Below are 19872 nucleotides of genomic sequence, written 5' to 3'. Positions count from 1 at the left end.
GCTGGGAACTGCCCTAAAAATGTGTTGAAATTCTCATGGCATTTTTTTATGGACAGTAACAGGGGTTGGGGTCCATTTCTAAAATCCCCCCGAAATTCCCTTAATTAAATGTCATCGTCATTATTTTTATCTCTATTTGATTAAACTTTGAAATAAATAAAACAAATTGAATTATTGTACTTGGATTGTACCTGCCATGGCAATATCAACATGTCTTTGATTACAACCTACTGCGTATACAGACAGTCTACCTTTAAAAAAGTGGAAGCATCTACTGGTGATGGGAGTTGTACACTGTACTGTATTACTGTCATTTCTATAGACTCACAACTTTAATTGATGATTAAGAAATATCACATAGAAATTTGAATACACGATGAGCGTAACAGTATATTTTTTCCCCTCATTTTTATTTTGTGGTATATAAAATTTGAGATATAACATTGAATATATTTATAGATGTCTCCATAATCACCTTAACAGCAACAGTTTTTTTCTTACTAAATATCACGTAAAAAAGAATATCCCTTTTTTTGTTTAACACATCGAAGACGTAAAGGTACCATTTCTGGTTACTCAATAGTCTGCTGAAATAGCAGACGTACATAATGTCCAATACAGTGGTAAAACACTTGATTAATGTTATGAATAAAAGAGAAATTTAAGAAGTGAATGTGAAAACATTATCAACTCAATGTACCATGGTCACAATGAAAGAAGCAGTGCAAAAAATGACACGTTTCATTGTTCAATACAAATGTACAGGTCTGTTTTTATGTACATTTGTACCTCTTACGTTGCAAGATACAGAGATGTTATTTTGTTCTATTATTGGACAGGCATCATGCCCGTGTGTGTGTGTGTGTGTGTGTGGTGCGCGTCTGTGTCATGTGCATGTCATACTAATATGCTATCCATATTATTCCATCCAAAAATGGCAATTTGACCTCAATAAAATGTGTATGGTAAATATTGTAACCATATGGTTTATGTGAATATCACATTAACAAGTACACTTTCAAACTTTTGTTGTTCTCCCAACATTAACATTGACAGCAACACAGATCTCCCACTTTTTAAAAACAATTATCAGTTATCTCACTGCAAAACTGTGTGTTTGGGGATAAACTGTGTTATCCAACAACTTATGACGTGGTGTTCAAGAAAAATGTTACTGGAAATCAGGTCGAAATACTATTATTTGATAACTCCAAATTTGAGTTACTAAAAGAACAAAAGAACTGACATTAGAGGGCTCTAAGATGAAAACAAATCACTTAAATTTAGTACAGTCCATAGTACTTAAGAACAAAATTCTCATTGTCGTTGAAAGAGTCAAACACTGTACCTAAACAAACTTTGATCTCAGGCAAGAAAAGGTACCATTATGAGATTCATGCTGTTTTTGGAAATTCCCTTAATTGTTTTTCGATATTATGTTCAGAGTTACATTTTAGGTCTGTCATGACTTCCAATCCATCACCTGCTTACAACAGCAGTTGGGACAAAGTCTTTATGTTCCACCAGAGAACATACCCACCTCTGGAAAAGCCAACGGCAGACAGGAAACAGGAATTAGAGAAAGATCAAATGTGTACACAGCACGAAATGTATCGCCATCGGAACCATCCTATTGATGCCCATTCACTCCAGGTTTGTAGAAAATTGCCAAGCTCCTCCATCTCACATTCTCTGTTCTTCTCCCCATAAAGAAAACGTAGAGTCATCTCTGATTTTCTTCGTCAATGTGGAGTCCAGAGTGATGATGGAGGTCTCTGGAGTTGGGCCTTCGAGACCCTATAGACAAATCCTGGTCATCGGTGTAGCTGTCGGGACTACCGTCCCCGTCCAGAAGACTCCCGCAACTGGAGTTGCTGGGCGACAGCATTCCCTGGAGGAGCTCTTCCCGGACCAGGCCCTCCCCTCGGGCCTCGTGGGTCCGCGCCCCCACAATGCCACCGCTGTTGCCGGCCTCCAACACACCTTCCTGGTCATCCAGGAGCTTGGCCAGGAAGTTTATGTACTTCATGGCCAGTCGGAGGATCTCGTTCTTGGAGAGCTTCTTGTCTGGCGGGTGGGTGGGGATGAGCTGGCGGAGGTCAGCGAAGGCACCATTCACATTCTGCTGGCGCCAGCGCTCACGACTGTTGGTGAATATCCGCCTCACGATTTTGGGCTGTGAGCCTGAGAGGGAGAGGAGGAGAGGGTGTTACATAGGTATTCTGATCATGTCTGATTTATACACTGTATGCATACACCAGCAGTATGTAGGAATCAGATGTGTTAGAGTTGACCTGGAACAAAAGCCATTGGAACACAGGAGTGATGGTTGCTGTTAATGGGCCTCTGTAAGCCTATGTAGATACTCCATTAAAAATCAGCCGTTTCCAGCTACAATAGTCATTTACAACATTAAGAATGTCTACCCTGTATTTCTGATCAAATTGATGTTATTTTAATGGACAATTTATTTATTTTCAAAAACATGGACATTTCTAAGTGACCCCAAACTTTTGAATGGTAGTGTGTATATGTGTGTATATATATATATATATATATATATATATATATATATATATATTGTATAAGTATAAAAAATCTACATGATCTTACCATTACCATCGTTGATTTCAATCTCATAGGGCGCTGGTCGACGTTTTATCCGATGGCTGGGATACATGCCATACTGTTCCATCTCCCCACTGTAGCCACTGCAGGAAGATAGTGTGAATTAGTCAAATTACAAATTCCCTCTACAAATATATAGGCCTATATTCACTGGCCACAGATGTCAGTTCAACTTCTAGGTTTGAATTATATTTGGTTTAGATGTCAACTAACGTGAAATCAACAAAACATGTCGCCATGTCACTGGATTTAGTTTAAAAGTTGGGTAAAAAAGATTACATTTTGCAAATTCAATGAGTTGTCCCACGTTGATTCAACGCGATTTTTGGTTGAAATTATGTGGAAACAATGTTGATTCAACTCGTTTTTGTCCAGTGTGTATTTTGGGCTATATGTCGACTATTTTATTCTGGTGATTTTGTTGAATTAAATGATGACAGTTAGGCCGAATGTATACCAAATTAAATACTTTATATAATAATAATACGCATAATAATAATAATATGATGAGGATCATGAAAACAAACTCTGAAAATGGAAATAGCGATGCACATTTCAGTTCTAAAAGTAGAATAGGCTACATCAATCAAAATATGACAGATGAACAGTGCATGCACTGACGCATGCCACAAACTTGCCCATGAAAAATCACATTATTATGACATATACATTTTCCAAAGGAATAGCTTGCCTTACCTGTTCATAGTAGCGAGCGGTTGAGCAAAGTTACTGTACAGCATCGCTCGTGCAGGTAGAGAGAACCCAGGTTGGCTCAACTGCACCATTCGAGTTTCGCTCAACAACGGGTCCCGGGAAGGCAGTGGCAGTTGAATAGGAGGTCTGCACAGCTCGGTGGTCTGTATCCTGTGATTGCCGTCTGCCGTCCGCTCCCTAGCTTTTATGTCCACGAGCCCTCCTTTTCTGGCCAACTCGATCACTGGCACTTCCTTTTTTTGCTCGCTGTGGTACGCCGTTTCCTTGGTAACTGCATTAAAGAGGATAGTCCCGTTGCAGCGCCCCCCCGGGACACGATCCCTCTCAGCGGAGTTCGCCGACGCCGCTTCCTGTATCTCACCACCAGCCTCGCACCCCTCCCCACTTACACGACCTGCTATGCAAGTCGTCATGCTGTCGTGATGTGGAGACTTGCATTCCTTGCCCATAGGACTGAGCTGCCCAACTTCTGGTTTCAGTTTTTCCATCATTTCCGCGGTTATTTGATAGATTAGACCGTGCGTAAATATATCTTAAATTGTGAAAGTGCATTTGCTTAATGCCATCGACGGATGCCTCCGCATCGAAACGATCTCTTTCATCCGCCGATATTAATCCTTGATGTCACCTGCAAAAAAGAAAGCTTTTATGCTTTTTATGTATGAATAAAAACTTTCTAACGAATAAAATACCAAAAATACAGAGTACGCGCGACACTGGAATGACCCAGAGATCTAAAATGGTAGGCCTACAGTCAATCCCGTGCGCGGCAAATCATCAACCAACTCTGCAGGCAGACCTGTGTATTCTGCCCGGTGCTCTCTCTGCATCATTGAGGGTGGGTGCACATACTGTCAATGTTTCTAACTACGAACGCACTGTTGCGCTACTGCTTCCCTTGTCAATACGGCTTTTAATCCAATGAAGTGTTCGGACTGCACTCTTGCGGTCCATCACATGGGAAAATCATATCCCTTCATGGCTAATAATTTAGAGGATATTATCAGAGCCAATGCCGTATTTTGTGATTTGTGTTGTTTTTTACAATTGTTGGCCTATTTGTTTGCCTCTTTGTTAAAAGAGTTTGCCTTGGTTCTAAATTGGTTCTAAATTCACGATTTCCCAATATTGCTTCTGTCCAACGCACGTCGTGCAGTTAAACGGAAGCGTTATCTCTGCGTGGAAATCAATACAATTGATTGCCCTTCACTGTATCATTATCGTTATATAACATACTCATATTAATATAAGTGGAATTATAACCTCTGTCACTCGAGGGCCTGTTTTTCCAATTGATTTCATAATTCTTCGTTCATTAATTTGTCTTTTTTCATGTGTTTTTTTATTTGATTATTTCTGTTCTTAGCCTACTTTGTTGCGTGTTCATGATTTGAGTTTCAAAATAATCAGTTCCTTGCTCCTCAGTAAAGTTCTAACTATGTGAAAAAGGAATTGGTGTCGTTTTTTTCACCACCACTGTGGGAATAGTTTTTGGGCTACAGCTTGTAGGGCACGTAAAATGAAATGGAATAAGAGTGCGTTTTGCGTCGTTTATTTATGAGACTACTGAGGCTTTGAAAGCTTGAACCTTAATTGAGCCACAGTCCGCAGAACGTTGTGCACCGCCAACCTTTTCATTCTATAAAATGTGTAGGTGCGCTAGGCCATCACACATTTTTACAAAAACATTGCGGTAGGCTACATCATTTTCTGTTTCACAATAGCCTATGGAGATATAATAGCCGAATGCATAGCTAACTTATATTTAAAATAGATTTGTTGTTCATTGTTGCAAAATAAAATGATCACCCATAAATTAATCTTAGCCTCTCGGCTAGCATTCCCTGAGTGTGTAGGCTAGTCTTGTTTGATTTAAATGAAAGCGTCGATAGACTGAGGACATATTATCAAAACGAAAAAATATTTGACTATATCGAATCTTTGTCCATGTTTCGTGTTCAATCCTATTTTATTGGTAGATAAAACGAATGCTAATTCAATAGGCTAAATGATGTTTCACTTCACCGAGAAAACAAACGTCAACCCGAAATAGGAACGGCCAATGATCAACAATGTTCCAACTATCTATTCGCATTATCAATAACATGGCCATAAATCGACAACAACATATGTGACTTGATAAGGCCTATTTGGGTGTGTTGTCCTTACCATAGCCGGAGTGTTGTTGATCGAGTAGCCTATGTGTGGAGCCATTTTGTCGAGGGTAATCCATGTCTGATGTTTTAGATTCACTGAAGTGCTGCGTGGAAACTGGAAGTGAGGTCTATATAATTCCACATCACGTCCAGTGCGCCACTTAGTATGGGGAGCGAGCGGAACACAGGCGCAATGTGGTGAGGAGAGATAAGGGCACGCAGTTGCGGCCACTCCATATTCGATAAGCCCCTAAAACCATTATTTATTAAATTATTCATTATTATTTGGCTTTTTATCTTGGGCAAGCGCGAGGAAAAACTATTGCCTTATATTGTGAATGGATATGCACTGACATAGACCTATAACGGGAGATTTTAAAGGATACAAATCCATGTTTATTACAGCAGGTGCATGCCTTGTAAAATGCTCCAAGTCTTAGTTCAAGAGCAATGGAGCGTATTTAAATCATATCAGTTGGGATGTTGACTTGAGAAAAATACCATTAGGCATATGTATTTGTTTTGACTAATATTTTAACCTTTTATGAAGGAGAATTAATAAACAGCGAATTCTCAAGTTTTTGATGAATGCATTTGAATGAATGAATGCGACATATAAAATGAATACCATTGGGCTACTGAATGTATTTCCGAAGGTTTTATATTGTGCAACAATGATGATTAAGTAGTCTAATACTTTGTCATTTGGGTCAAACTCATATGTTAATACATTTGACAACACTCGGAACACAATTATCTCCCCGTTATTTGGGCCATTCAAATAGGCGTATTCAATATTCACACGAGATAGGTTTGCATGAAAAACCAAACAACAGTATCAATTGTATCAACAATATCAATTGAAGCAGCACAGCCTACCGGGTATAGTCTACATCACTTTTATGATTATCATCATTAGCCTGATTAGCTGCATGGCTATACAATGAAAGTCCTATAGCCTAAATTAAATAAACATAGACCCACATAAGAGGAAAATAGGTAAATCGTATAAATTATCAGACTCCTTTAATCCTCTCTTGCTTTGTTATTTTTGCAGTGGATTGGATCGATCGCGTAGGGATGCCTTGAGAGACTTGGCAGAATTTGGTGTAAAGCTCAAAGGACCACCTTGCAGACAGAGATAAGACGGCCTGCAGGTTCATCCGTCAAAGCGGGAGGTGAGACACCCAATATTCTCAGAGACTCAATGTTTGGTGCTATTTTAAGTCTACATGTGTCCTTTAGGCCTACCAGTTTCGATCCCTTCTTTCAAAGTAGGGGATTGAGGGTAAATGATGGGGTTCTCAAAGACATGCCACAATTAAATCAATAATATTTTATCAGTAGACCTCTAGTGAACAAAACACATATCTAAATGGCTAAATATATCCTATATGTGTGAGACCGCTTGGAAGATATTTTTTTTCTAGCAAATTGGCTAATTAGCCTGTCAGATATTCACAAGCTTACTGACATTTAGGCCTGATGGTGGAAAAAAAAGAAAACTGCTGAAATTATTTCCTTTTGTCATTAATTCTTTGTCAACGCAGCTCTCTCTGTCACGACCATAGATATGGTCATTGCTCACGACCAACATCCTGTCAGTAAAGACCAGCGACGAACATTGAGATCCAGAGGAAGATTGTCATTAACTCTCGAAGTTCCAGAATGGAGTGAAAATGGCAGCCATATTGGTCAGGGAGAAATCCAACCCAGTCTTATTGGAATGAATGGCAGAAGAGGCATAATCCTGATTTTGCTTATGCAGGAAAATAAAACAAAGACGTGATGTATCAAAAATGGTATAATATAGTTATTGTCAACCTCAAATATTGTCATATAATCATAAATACAGTTTACAAGATTTATATAGGTTATTGTTATAAATAGCTTCTAAATATATGTAAACAGACCATACATTTAATATTTTTGGAAAGCTGAGACTGCTATTATATGATCAAATATCAGTAGCCTACTAGTTGCAATTACAACTTGTCAAAGTCATATCATCTGCATTGTTTGAATGGAATGTTGTCAGTTCATTTGAAAAATCAATGGAATCATTCCTCTAAAACTGGCTGGCTAGCTAACAAACATACAGTGCAGATAAATTCTTCAAATTCATTTTTACACAAGATATTTTACACTATCTTATCACAGCACTGGCAAACCATGGTTAACCAACTCTCTGACCAAGATGGATGACCTTAATTCCATCATAAGAAGGCTCGTGGCTATTCTAGTATTCTAATTCCTAATTCTATGGGGGCCACCTCCAGGCTAGGTTTTGAAACTTTTTCATATTTCTATCTGTAATATACTAAAAGACATGCATGTGACATGCATTTTTTTGTGAATATATATATATATATATTTAAATCTAGAATAAAACATTTACAACATATCAACAATTCCCTCTGGGCAAGTCTGGAGAATATACTGTATATATAAGGATAACCACATGAAAGTAGTTGAATGTAGATGCTTCTTTAAGCAGAGAGAAATGAGTTGGCGTGTGGGAAGAGTCTGACTTTCGGGAAATGGCAGTTAAAGACAAGTACACTTAATTTAGACGACCAAAAATCTATTTAGACCCAATCCCCATCCTTTCAAAGTAAGTTACTAAATCGCCCAGTTTATAACACACTCAATGAAATGGACTATTCAATTATATTGAATGTAGTGAGCTGCATGTTCAGCTTCAAACTTGGACAACTGCAGCAGGCAATCTTTATAAACATTGTACTTCCTCGTTTTATGAGGTGGTGTTGACTGGGAGGACCTGTGACACGGTGATACAATAGACAGCCAAGTGGTGAAGTGCATTTTGTTATAAAGAAAATAATCTTTCTGATAATGCATTTCACAACCAAAATGACATCCAGTACTGGGTCTTTTTTAATACAACTTTTTACAAGACTCACATTACCGTTGTTGATGAAGCCATTTGTGCCATCAGGGCAGTAACTCGGGTAAAGCTAATTCCACAGCCACAAAGTCATAAATCCCTCCTATTTCAACTATTTATTTATCTTAAAATGTGATTTTAAACCCAACCCTAACCTTAGCCACACTACTAAAATTGACCTTTCTTTTCATCCATTTATACTTATAGCCAATTTTTACTTTGTCTCTGGTAACTAATGGAAACCCTAATTCTATGCTTTACAGGTGGAGACAGACTGTAGCTCCAGATTGGATAAGATTCACTGTATTATGCCGAGTTCACATGCTAGTCGGAACTAAGAAACTCGGAAATATCTGACTTGCTGATTCGTTGAACATGGCAAATTTCCGAGTTCCGACTAACACGTGAACACTGCATTAGTCAGACTCAGACATGAGTTAGCCACCACCATTGCTGCATCCATTGTTTAGTTTTGCCCTAGACAATACAGAATACACTTGTATGAGCTATGAACTAACTTGCAAATTTGACTTGTAGGCTAACGTTAGCTAGCCTGCCTTGCTAACATTATCCAATGATAATTAAGCAGTAAGGCCCAGGGGGTGTGGTATATGGCAAATATACCACGACGCAAAGTGGAGTGCTGGATACAGCCCTTAGCCGTGGTATATTGGCCATATAACACAAACCCCAGAGGTGCCTTGTTGCTGTTACAAACTGGTTACCAATGTAATTAGAGCAGTAATTATAAATGTTTTGTCATACCTGTGGTATATGATCTGATATACCACACCTGTCAGTCAAACATTATTCAGGGCTCAAACCACTCAGTTTATAATATTACATAGCCCAGGGCTCTAATGCTGACCTTTTTTACATAGAGCGACGTGTGCGCCTAAATTGGAAAAGGCACACACAAAGAAATGTAGGAGCACAATAAAAAATATTTGAGGTATTATTAAAGCTAGAATCCTTAATTTGTTTGGGCGCACTGGTGTTCCTAAATTAAAATCCCAGGTTGCACTGCAATATATTTAAGAGTAAGAGTAAATGGTGGCACTGTAGAGCCTTGCAGCAGTATCTAGACAATACACAATAAGCGTGTATAAGCTACGACCTAACTAAGTTATAATGACCTAGCTATGCTAACATTAACTAATGTTAGCTAGCCTGCATCGCTTTATCAAAAGATAGCTAGCTACCTACATAACCAGCATAAACATGATCTAACGTTGTTAGTTAAGTTATACCAGAGAGGTCATTATATTCCAGTATCTCTATACTCACCACCACCAGTCATTGCACACCGGCCTAGCGTTACTGGTGCAGACTTGGGGACCGACAAACTCCAACCACCTAGCTATTCAGCATACTTGGGTCCGTCAGCAGGGCGTGCAAACCATATAACTTTGGCTATGGAGGCTTTTCAGTCTGTCGTCCTTTGAACATGTTGGGGGTGATGAGCCCCATTCAATAAAGGGAAGTGAAGTGGGTGGAGGGCCGATTTTTACATGGAGCTTGGAAAAGGGGGGCATGATTTGATTAAATAATTGTAATCCAAGCCCAACATTATTTTGCTCAGTGTGACACACTGATATTCCAAACTCTCTTTTAGATAAGACTTACTTTATGACCAAAATGATCCTATTTACACTTTGTAGTAAATTTTTAAACTAGAATGACTGTTTCTGACTCATATCCATGCAACTTAGAGTGTTTCAGGGGCCTCCTGAGTGGTGCAGCAGTCTAAGGCACTGGATCACAGTGCTAGAGGTGTTACAACAGACCTGGGCTTCATTCATTGGCTGTGCCACAACAGGTCGTGACCGGGAGTCCCATAGGATGGCGCACAATTGGCCCAGCGTCTCCGGGTTAGGGAAAGGTTTGGCCGGGGGGTTTTTACTTGGTTCATTGTGCTCTAGCGACTCCTTGTGGCAGGCCGGGTGCCTGCGGGCTGACCCGGTTGCCAGTTGAACAATGTTTCCTCCAACACATTTGTGCTGCTGGCTTCCGGGTTAAGCTGGTGGGTGTTAAGGAGCGAGGTTAGGCGGGTCATGTTTCGGAGGACGCATTACTTCACCTTCGCCTCTCCCGAGCCCAATGGGGAGTTGCAGCGATGAGACAAGATCGTAATTGGATCGCAATTGGATATCAGGAAAAAGGGGGTCAAAATAAATCAATAAATATATATATATAAAAATATTATAATACCTGAATTATACTGCAATGGTGATATTAACAACTTGTTTCTCAACAGTATAATAAAATATCAACTTCTAACTTGTCACTAAATTATCAATAGTTTCTGCTTAGTTTAGCCACACAGATAGAACACACACTTTTGGCTTAGCAGCTGCCTGGCAAGCTAGCTAGCATGGTAATGGTATAGTAACATTACAGTAACTCTAGCATTCATTTTCATAGGTAATAGTAGAACTGTCAAAGTTGGTGAGATCTAAAATATCAAGCAATCTGCTAACATTACCAAGGTTAAGTTATTGCTCATTGTAGTAAATGCTATTCGGCTAGCTAAGTTTGTTTGCTAGCTTTGTAAACAGCTTACAGTACTGCATATAATTTTCACTTTCAATGGAGGCAGCTATCAGAGTTAGTGTCAACTGAATTTCTTTTGACTAGCTATGTAGAATTATGCCAGCTAATGCGTTGATGTCCAGGAGACAAACTTCTGCCTTGTCATAAACATTTATTTTCTATTGAATCTTTATTTAAGCAGGCAAGTCAGTCAAGAACAAATTCTTATACAATGACGGCCTACTCCACCCCAAATCCGGACAACGCTGGGTCAATTGTGTGCCGCCCTATGGGACTCCCAATCACGGCCGGATGTGATACAGCCTGGATTCGAACCAGGTACTATAGTTACGCCTCTTGCACTGAGATGCAGTGTCTTAGGCCGCTGCGCCACTCGGGGGCCCATGTCTAGCCAATGCTTATGTTACCTACAGTATATAGCCTAAGTTAATATCTATGTATTTGTTTATGAATTCAAATCAGTCAGTCCATGATGATAGCCTAGCTGATAATAGCCAAAGTTAACTAACTTGCCATTATCCTTAATTGGCCTGTTGGTTTCAGATGTCTAAAAAGCCCCATAAGCCCCAAAGGCCCCATAAGGGAGTGGATGTCCCGCTTGCGGACATTTGCCACCACAGGGGTTTGGCCCTCCAATGCGGGCAACAGGCCAGCTCTGAGGCAGAAGTGGTGTGACCTCTCCAAAAGTATGTATTATGCTGAGATATTGGCAAAACATGCATAGGCCTATGACATTTGAACGTTGTGTTCATCTAGAAAAACATACCGTGTTACTAGAAATACCGGTCATTAAATGTATTTCGTTACTACTAATGAACAGCAACTGTATTATAATATACGGCCATCAAATTGTCATTGCATATTGTAACAAAGAGAATATATGCACGGTCAAAGTCCCAAGCTGTGATCTTGTCAACCAATCACAACAGGTTAAGGAAAGGTCCAGAGAGAGCCAGAGTGCATCACCCCTTGACTCCCGGTTTCTGGTGTGGGGGATGGTTAGTGGGGTGAGCTGTTTGATAGTGCTGTGAGATGGGGAAGTCACCAGCGGGGGGGGGATTCCTAACGCAGGCTTTCCTTATGTATTGTTACAGATAGAGAATTGACCAATGCAGGTCCGTGCTAGCTCTGCTCCGGGGACTTCAGAGATGTCTGTGGATTTCATCCCGTGGAGGTACAATGAAATCAAGCTTACAGGCTAAAACAACATGTACTCTCTTTTACTGAAATTACCATACTGTAGTGCTGTCTCTGTATATTACTCCCTTTAAGCAGGTCTCTACCAGTGGACCTACTGGTCCAGCACCGACAACATCGCCAGCGCCTGCGTCTGAGTTAGCGGTTCAGACTCCTCCACTGAGGATTGTATTGAGCTTGTTGTCAACATTAAATTTTTTGTCACATTATTTTTCCTCAACTACTACGGCTCTGCTGCCATGATAGCACACTGATTCAGACACAGGAGGTTGGGGGACATTTTAATTGGGGAGGACGGGCTTGTGGTGATGACTGGCGCAGACTCAGTGGAATGGTATGAAACACACAGTTTGTGTTTGATGCCCTTCCATTAGCGCCGTTCCAGGCATTATTATGAGCCATCCTCCCCTCAGCAGCCTCCACTGGATTCAAAAAGTCGGATTGAATCGAGGTCTAGAACTTCCAGATGGAGATTTTTTTTGGCTGTTTGCATGGATGTTGTTATATGTTTGGATCCTGTCCCTCATTAAGAATCAGTCATTTACCATACCCACTTGTGGGTATGAATGTGAATGTTACTGTAACGTTAACAATTTTTTTTGCATGGCTGTACTGTAAGCTGTTTACATAGCTAGCAAACGTTAGCTAGATAGCTAACAAACCTAGCTAGCTGAATAGTATTTACGACAATGAGCAATAACTTAACCTTGGTAATGTTAGCAGATTGCATGATACTTTAGATCTCACCAACTTTGACAGTTCTATTACCTATGAAAATGAATGCTAGAGTTACTGTAATGTTACTGTACCATTACCATGCAATGAACCTTGGGCCCCTATGGTCTGTGTGTGTGTGTGTGTGTGTGTGTGTGGAATATTCTCCTAACCCTCAGAAAACTGGACACATGAATGTTGTTGCAAGGTCCCATAAAAAGCGCCTAGTACATTAATGTTGTATATTCTGAGAACATTGTAATCACGTTCTAGATAAGTTCTACTCGGCATGCTGAAAAGGTTCTCAGAAGGTTTTGGCTAACATAGATAAAATGTTCCCAAAAACTAACGGAAAACTGGACACTCAAACATTAAGGGAACATGGGTAACGATACAAAAACCTTCTCTCTTCCTAGAAGTGTTAGCATGGCTAGCGGTTGCTATTTAAATGATACTGTTGGAAAACAAGTTGGCTCTACAGTTCATTCTCGATCGTGCACTCACTGGACATCGCACATTTTTCTTAGTGGTTGGTTGGCTGAGTCAACGATGGAGGGGCGCGATGCTTTTGGCTGTGTCATTCTTTCTAAGAAGGAGAAGCTATACATGATTGGCTTATGATACATGGACGGTGATTGGACATGTTTGCAACACCAGGATATTGGGTTTGATTCCTGGGACCACCCTTTTGTAAAAATGGACCCATGCATAAGTCGACTCGCTTTGGAAAGAAAGCATCCGCTAAATGTCATATATTATAATTTATATATTAGGCTGAGAGTTTTTTCTCTGGCTGAGTCATACCGAAGACTATACAAATGGGACCCAATGCGTCTCTGCTTGGCACTGCGATAGACTCGCTTCCTGTCCAGGGGGTGTACTTGTACACCAAGCTGCCTTACGCTACAGAAACAGGAGATCTGCTCCTATGAGACATTCCAGCTCGTACAAGGCAAGGCTACTTACTACAAGGCTACTGAACTAGCTCACTTGATTCACCTATTCAAGGGCTTGATGATTAATTGACAAGTTGAATTAGGTGTGCTAGCTGTGAAATAGTTCAAATAGGCTACATGGACGGTTTAAAACACCCTGACCTAGGCTACATGGATGTGAATTCTTATGTTATGCTTTAACATCCTCTGCTGGTAATTTGCTGTCATCACAAGAAAATATCTATTCTGCATTCACATAGGATTGATGTATATTTTTCCTTAAACATGTTTTGGCCCAAACAGGCCCATTTTTAACACATTATTGTGCGCACATGCCTTTTATACCTCCCATGTGATGAGTGGTAGTAATGGTGTGCGGATGTGGTTGGGCGCCTATTTTAATAAACCCATTGAACATACACCATCAAAAATAAATCCATTATTAATTCATTTTAGGCAGGTCCTAAGAAACATAAGAGGAATAAAAAAAAAATCAAAAGAATAGAATGCCATATTTTGAGTTGAATTAGGTTACTTCCAAGTGAATTAAATCGTTAATTATTTGTGTTCTTTAAACAGACACACCTACCCCGATCACAGTCAACACACATATTTTGTAGTAAGAATATAATGGAATATAACAGAATAAAATACAAAATTTTCCACACACAATTTGTGTCACGGGAAAGTGTGGAACCCCTGTCATAAAAAAAGGTGATATTTTGAAACAGAGCCCAAGCCCACGTTTCATCTCTTTCCTACCCTCACTCCACTTTGTTAGGGAGCGGGCGTTAGGATCATGCATTGTGAGAGTATGTTCATCATGATCTCTATACAAAATAATAGCAATCCTATTTTTAAAATCATGCAAGTCTCTTGATCATATTTCATAACCTCCTCGTGCTTTTGGAGTTGCCTATACGCGATCAAGCAAAAATATTTGGCCTACGCTTGATTTGGGCTTCATTATTGCATGCTAAATGTTTCTGATCAGTGGTTGCAACCTGGTCTAAGAGCATTTCGTATTATTATGTATGTAAATCTGAGATGAGCTATTTAGTATGATATGTTACATTTGGTATGGTTACACAAGACAGATGGTTATTTAACCCTTTAATCTAACTCCTGAACTCAACCCCAACACATAGCCTAGATTTCATTAGGCTACCTATCCCCCTTGCCACACACACACACACACACACACACACTTTAAAAGAGTGGAATAGTGCTCCTGTTTTAAAGACTTCTAGACCAAGTTCATATGTTGGCCACAGTTTTAATCTCTCACTATCTTTTCCTACTCCTAGTTTGTCTCTCTCCCCACATCTCCAAAAGCATAATAACAGCCATAAGAGGCATCTCTTCCTCCCTTATCATCGCTTATGTCCAACCACCCTGATCACGCCCAATCTCTAGACTCGGAGGCTGAGCAGCGCTGGACTTGGTTAGTAGGCTATTTGGATGGGAGCCCGGCTTGGTATATAATATATATCAGGGTGCATATTCATATAGTAGATGCTGATCCAGGACCAGTTTTTCCTTTTAGATCATAATTAATAATTACATGGGGGGGGGGGGGGCTGAACCTGGGTCAGTATCGTTGGCATCTTAACTGACTTTCCTAGTTAAATAAAGGTGAAATAAAAAATAAATAACATTTAAAAAGCATTCTGAGACGCTTCATGAATATGGGCCCGGATGCTGTGAACCCCTCAAGCTCAGCTCTGGACGTCGAAGCCAGTGCCCCTGTATTTTTGTATTGTTCACCTCTAATCAGGGATTCAGACCAGGGACACCAGATGTGTGCAATGTAGTGATCAGGTAGAACAAAAAAACAGCAGGCTCTGAACCTCATAGGGAAAATAATTGAGGACTCTGCTGTAAACCTTTTTATTGTTTCTTTCCTCCAGCAGAGGGCAGTGGAACCCTAGCTGAAGCTATGAAAAAGTCCCATTATGCAGTGCTAAAGTGGTAAAGTTACTGCAGGGAGCCTATCCCCCCCCCCCCCCCCCCCCACACACACACACACACCACTTGATCTACTCTACATCCCCATATTTAAAGACGTAATTAGGAATTTGTCCTCCTCTGTATCTATCCTAATATCCACTGTAGTACACACACTGTAAAAAGGGTTCAGATCAATAATAACTATTTGAAAAGTACTTTTGATACGTTATACAAATACATCAGGCAAAGTATTTTAACCCTTGTTAAAATACCAATAGTGGGACTAACAATAGAATGAAAAGAACAAGACAAAATGACAATGATAATAAGTAATGGAAATAAAATATTAAAAAGTAACATTCTAAATGTATTGAAAAAGCAAAGAGGTTCATTTTACAATTGATCATGGTTGGACTGCTCAGTCCATGGTGCTCTGAAACTTCAAGAGCCAGACTAATACATGGATCCCCTTGAGGGAACATGAGTCGCTTCCATCGGTTGTGAATCTACGGTGCTTCGGTGACTGCAAAGTCTCTGCAGAATAACCTTCAAGTGATTTCTGAACTTGATCCCAACAAATGCGTAGAAGACAGGGTTGAGACAGCAGTGGGAGAAAGCAATGAGTCGACACACGTAGAACCCATAGTCGAGCTTCATGCTGACCTCACAATCGTTGAAAGGTGCTACGGAGTAGTCGGTCAACAACCTCAGAAATATAACCACGTTGTAAGGTGCCCAGCCAAGGAAAAATACTGCCACGATACTAAAGATCAGTTTCACGGTTCGATTCCTCATGTGTGACCTTGACTTGAAGATTGCCTCCAATATTCTTACGTAGCAGAAACCCATAACTGCAAAAGCAGCCGAGAAGAAGACGTTCTGTTGGTATGTGCTCACTTTCCTCCACATTGGAACGCTGTATTCACAATGCAAATGTTTTTTTCCCTCGTGGGGATTCTCTTGGACAGAGCTGAAAATCAAAGCGGGGACGGCCAAACCAAAACTGATCGCCCAGATGATGAGAGAGACTGTGACCCCGTAGCAGCCCCTCCGGGAGCCGTGGTCGGACAGAGGATGCACCACGGCCAGGTAGCGGTGGATCGTCATGATGGTCAGGAACAAAACGCTGCTGTAGAAGCCTGCGTAGAAGACAAAGGTCACAGTCTTGCAGAGGAACCAGCCAAAGGTCCAGCCCCAGATGTGGTAGGCTGCCCAGAAGGGCAGACCAAAGGTGAACACCAAGTCAGATAGGGCCAAGTTGAGAATGAAGATGTTGGTGAGAGACTTGAGGTTCTCGTACTTGGCCAGGATGGCCAGGACCAGGATGTTGCCCGCTAGACTCAGGATGGTCACCACAGAGAAGAAGGCAGGGGTGGCGATGGAGCCAAACTTGACAACATCTTCCTTGTTACAGACCTCATCTATATAGTTGTCATCATAAGTGATGTTTGTATCGTAATATCCCATGGTCAGGTTGGAAGCTGGAAAAGAAAAATGCTAATTATAATTATCAATGACTTCTTCATGCGTGTCCCTCTTTTAAAAACTGCAACACAAATCTCAAAATGACTTAACAATTTGCCTACAACTACAATTACAGAAATGTAAAAAAAAAGGTATACAAAAATGAATGAGGAAGAAGTCATGGAAACATCTGAAACTGAAACAATTAAAATGTAACAACAGTCTTTTGGTATTGATCTATATCTTGGTTTGGCTAAAACTCTAGTCAAGTTTGAAGGATTAGGCTCAATAAATTATTTACAAGATCAAACTTACCTGTTGTGTCTGTTCTTTCAGTTTAGCTTGATGGCCTCACGTTCCCATGTGCACAATGATACGAGGACCGTTGAGGTGTGATGTCGCTAAGGTAACAAAATAATCAGGTTTCTATTCCTCCTAGTTTGTTCCGGTGTACCTTTTTTGTGGCAAACATGAAATATCCTACAGTCATAATTGCACTGCCGAAGGTATTTCCATTCTACGTAGGCGTGCAGTACATGAAAAACAAAAATATTTTTCATCTGTGGTTTAACTCAACAGGTTTACAACCAACCGATAAAGTAACTGTGCCATCAAAAGAAGTGCAGTAGGCTAGCTGTACAAATACAATATCTAGTTGAAATATGTGTACTGTATCGTGTAGCATGTTACAATTGTATAAATAGGCTATCATCTGCTTTTAATGTTTTATAAAACAAACTTTCCTTTTTTAAATTGTTTTTTTTAGATAAAACACTTTCTTGTTCTTATTTTCTTTTTCTTCTTCTTCACTAAAGCTTATTTATTTTCTTACAAATCCTGCCTATATGACTGTGGGACAGTCCTGACAAATAAACCAGACATTCAAATCAAATCTAAATTTATTTGTCACATACACATGGTTAGCAGATGTTAATGCGAGTGTAGCGAAATGCTTGTGCTTCTAGTTCTGACCATGCATTAATATCTAACAAGTAATCTAACCTAACAATTTCACAACAACTACCTTATACACACAAGTGTAAAGGAATGAATAAGAATATGTACATAAAAATATATGAATGAGTGATGGCCGAATGGCATAGGCAAGATGCAGTAGATGGAGTAGAGTATATACATATGAGATGAGTAATGTAGGGTATGTAAACATATGAAGTGGCATTGTTTAAAGTGGCTAGTGATACATTTATTACATACATTTTTCCATTATTAAGGTGGCTAGAGTTGAGACAGTATGTTGGCAGCAGTCAACATACTGGCAGCAGAGGATGCCGTCTGTGTAATATTCATATGTGTAAACATACATTTTCTACAAAGTGTGCAAAACAAGACAGTCTGGGCCTGCAGCCTTGTGAAGGTTAACACGTTTAAATGTTTTACTCATGTTGGCTGCAGTGAAGGAGAGCCAGCAGGTTTTGTTAGCGGGCCGTGTCAGTGACACTGTATTGTCCTCGAAGCGAGCAAATAAGTTATTTAGTCTGTCTGGGAGCAAGACATCGTGGTCCGCGACGGGGCTGGTTTTTCTTTTGTCGTCCGTGATTGACTGTAGACCCTGCCACATACCTCTCGTGTCTGAGCCGTCTAATTCCTACTGTAGTCACATGATTTTACTGTTTAACTTGCAATACTCTACAACCAAACTATAGCCTACATAACGAACCCTCTGTCCTGGTCCTGTTTCTCGCATTGTAAGTGGTTTAGCTACTTGTCAATCCAGTTATTGTTTCCGCCCCACATAGCAAGGTTGCGTACTTTCTGGATTTTCATGGATCGCCAAGTTTAAAGTACGTTTCTCTCTTAAATAATCAATGTCTATTTGTTGATATGAATATCAATGTGTCTTATGCAACTTCACTTCTAATGACAACTGATTTGGGGCTATATGCATACCAAGCACACTACACTCACGCGCGGTCACTTTGGATATCGATAATAACAACATTAGTTATCCTCTCTGAGTGGAACATATTTTTATCCTCATGGCTGAAACAAAATTGTGGCCATCGCAAACTGTTGCATAAGGACGGGGAACATCGAAAGGCGAAAACATTGTGCTTTCAGTAGACCTTTAAACATGTACTTATCACTGAAAGTAGGTTATTTCGCACACGAAATCCCATCAAACACGAGAGACATGATCAATCGATTGCAGTAGCGTGTGCGAGACAAACAAATGCCGCGTTCACCTACTAGTCGGAACTAGGAAACTGAAATGTCCGACTTGCTAACTGGATGTTGTTATATTTGTGCTGCGTTCAACTATTTATCAAATTGGAAATGGCGTGTTTCCTAGTTCAGATTAGCGCTTGTCCTCGGCAAAGGCTCAACTCTGACTGTTGCTCCGACTGGGCATGTGTCAACATGGTGTATTTTATTGATACGTAGCCAGATTAGCACGTGGTCCTGTTTGAGACAAATGCAGTAGTCAGAATGGATCACTATTTAATAAAATATCTCGATTTGTAGCGAACTTCAAAATACTTCACCCTGGGGATCGAACTTGATCATAATAAACTAATTTTTAGAGCCCAGAATTATTTCTGGGACGTTCTGGCGATCGGAATTGAAATAGGCTTTTTTGGGCATACCAGTGTTGTTGGCACCGCTAGTTTGCTACGCAGTAGCCGACCAGTTT

General features: G+C 40.1%; 3 protein-coding genes and 1 long non-coding RNA gene across 9 annotated transcripts in view; 2 read left to right on the top strand and 2 right to left on the bottom strand.

Moving 5' to 3' along the window:
- Window positions 1-747: 747 nt before the first annotated feature.
- On the bottom strand, window positions 748-5682 carry LOC110524074 (T-cell acute lymphocytic leukemia protein 1 homolog). Its single transcript, XM_021603388.3, has 4 exons — window positions 5512-5682; window positions 3325-3970; window positions 2614-2711; window positions 748-2184 (listed from the first exon to the last, which is right to left on the bottom strand). The coding sequence occupies exons 2-4, from the start codon at window positions 3831-3833 to the stop codon at window positions 1724-1726; spliced, it is 1068 nt and encodes a 355-aa protein (XP_021459063.3). The 5' UTR covers window positions 3834-3970; window positions 5512-5682; the 3' UTR covers window positions 748-1723.
- Window positions 5683-6555: 873 nt separating this feature from the next.
- LOC118964623 (uncharacterized) lies at window positions 6556-14240 on the top strand. The gene is made up of 2 exons (XR_016496163.1): window positions 6556-6676; window positions 11141-14240. It is a non-coding gene; the product is annotated as an uncharacterized LOC118964623 (long non-coding RNA).
- Window positions 14241-15684: 1444 nt separating this feature from the next.
- On the bottom strand, window positions 15685-17655 carry LOC110524073 (chemokine XC receptor 1). Its single transcript, XM_021603387.3, has 2 exons — window positions 17535-17655; window positions 15685-17236 (listed from the first exon to the last, which is right to left on the bottom strand). Exon 2 carries the CDS (start codon window positions 17220-17222, stop codon window positions 16209-16211), a length of 1014 nt encoding a protein of 337 aa, XP_021459062.2. The 5' UTR covers window positions 17223-17236; window positions 17535-17655; the 3' UTR covers window positions 15685-16208.
- Window positions 17656-18881: 1226 nt separating this feature from the next.
- Window positions 18882-19872, top strand: part of LOC110524072 (FYVE and coiled-coil domain-containing protein 1) — a 55363-nt gene continuing 54372 nt past the window's right edge. For 3 of the 6 annotated variants that reach the window (XM_021603386.3, XM_021603384.3, XM_090235248.1), the window contains exon 1: window positions 18882-19021. The gene's annotated coding sequence lies outside the window, so the exon portion shown is untranslated. The remainder of the gene's footprint in view (window positions 19022-19872) is intronic. The other 3 variants (XM_021603385.3, XM_090235246.1, XM_090235247.1) reach the window with 3 other exon arrangements.

Source organism: Oncorhynchus mykiss, chromosome 5 (assembly GCF_057628025.1).
Source record: "Oncorhynchus mykiss isolate SJ-2025 chromosome 5, ASM5762802v1, whole genome shotgun sequence".
Taxonomy (NCBI): domain Eukaryota; kingdom Metazoa; phylum Chordata; class Actinopteri; order Salmoniformes; family Salmonidae; genus Oncorhynchus; species Oncorhynchus mykiss.
This window is presented reverse-complemented; position numbering and strand designations above follow the sequence as displayed.

Bases quoted from the DNA above. Each gene is read 5' to 3' on its own strand.
- LOC110524074 (XM_021603388.3), bottom strand. From the start codon at position 3,833: ATGATGGAAAAACTGAAACCAGAAGTTGGGCAGCTCAGTCCTATGGGC. The intron at 2,712-3,324 runs GTAAGGCAAGCT...ATCTTCCTGCAG, and splicing joins CCGCTCGCTACTATGAACAG to TGGCTACAGTGGGGAGATGG. The intron at 2,185-2,613 runs GTAAGATCATGT...TCTCCCTCTCAG, and splicing joins TGAAATCAACGATGGTAATG to GCTCACAGCCCAAAATCGTG.
- LOC110524073 (XM_021603387.3), bottom strand. From the start codon at position 17,222: ATGGGATATTACGATACAAACATCACTTATGATGACAACTATATAGAT.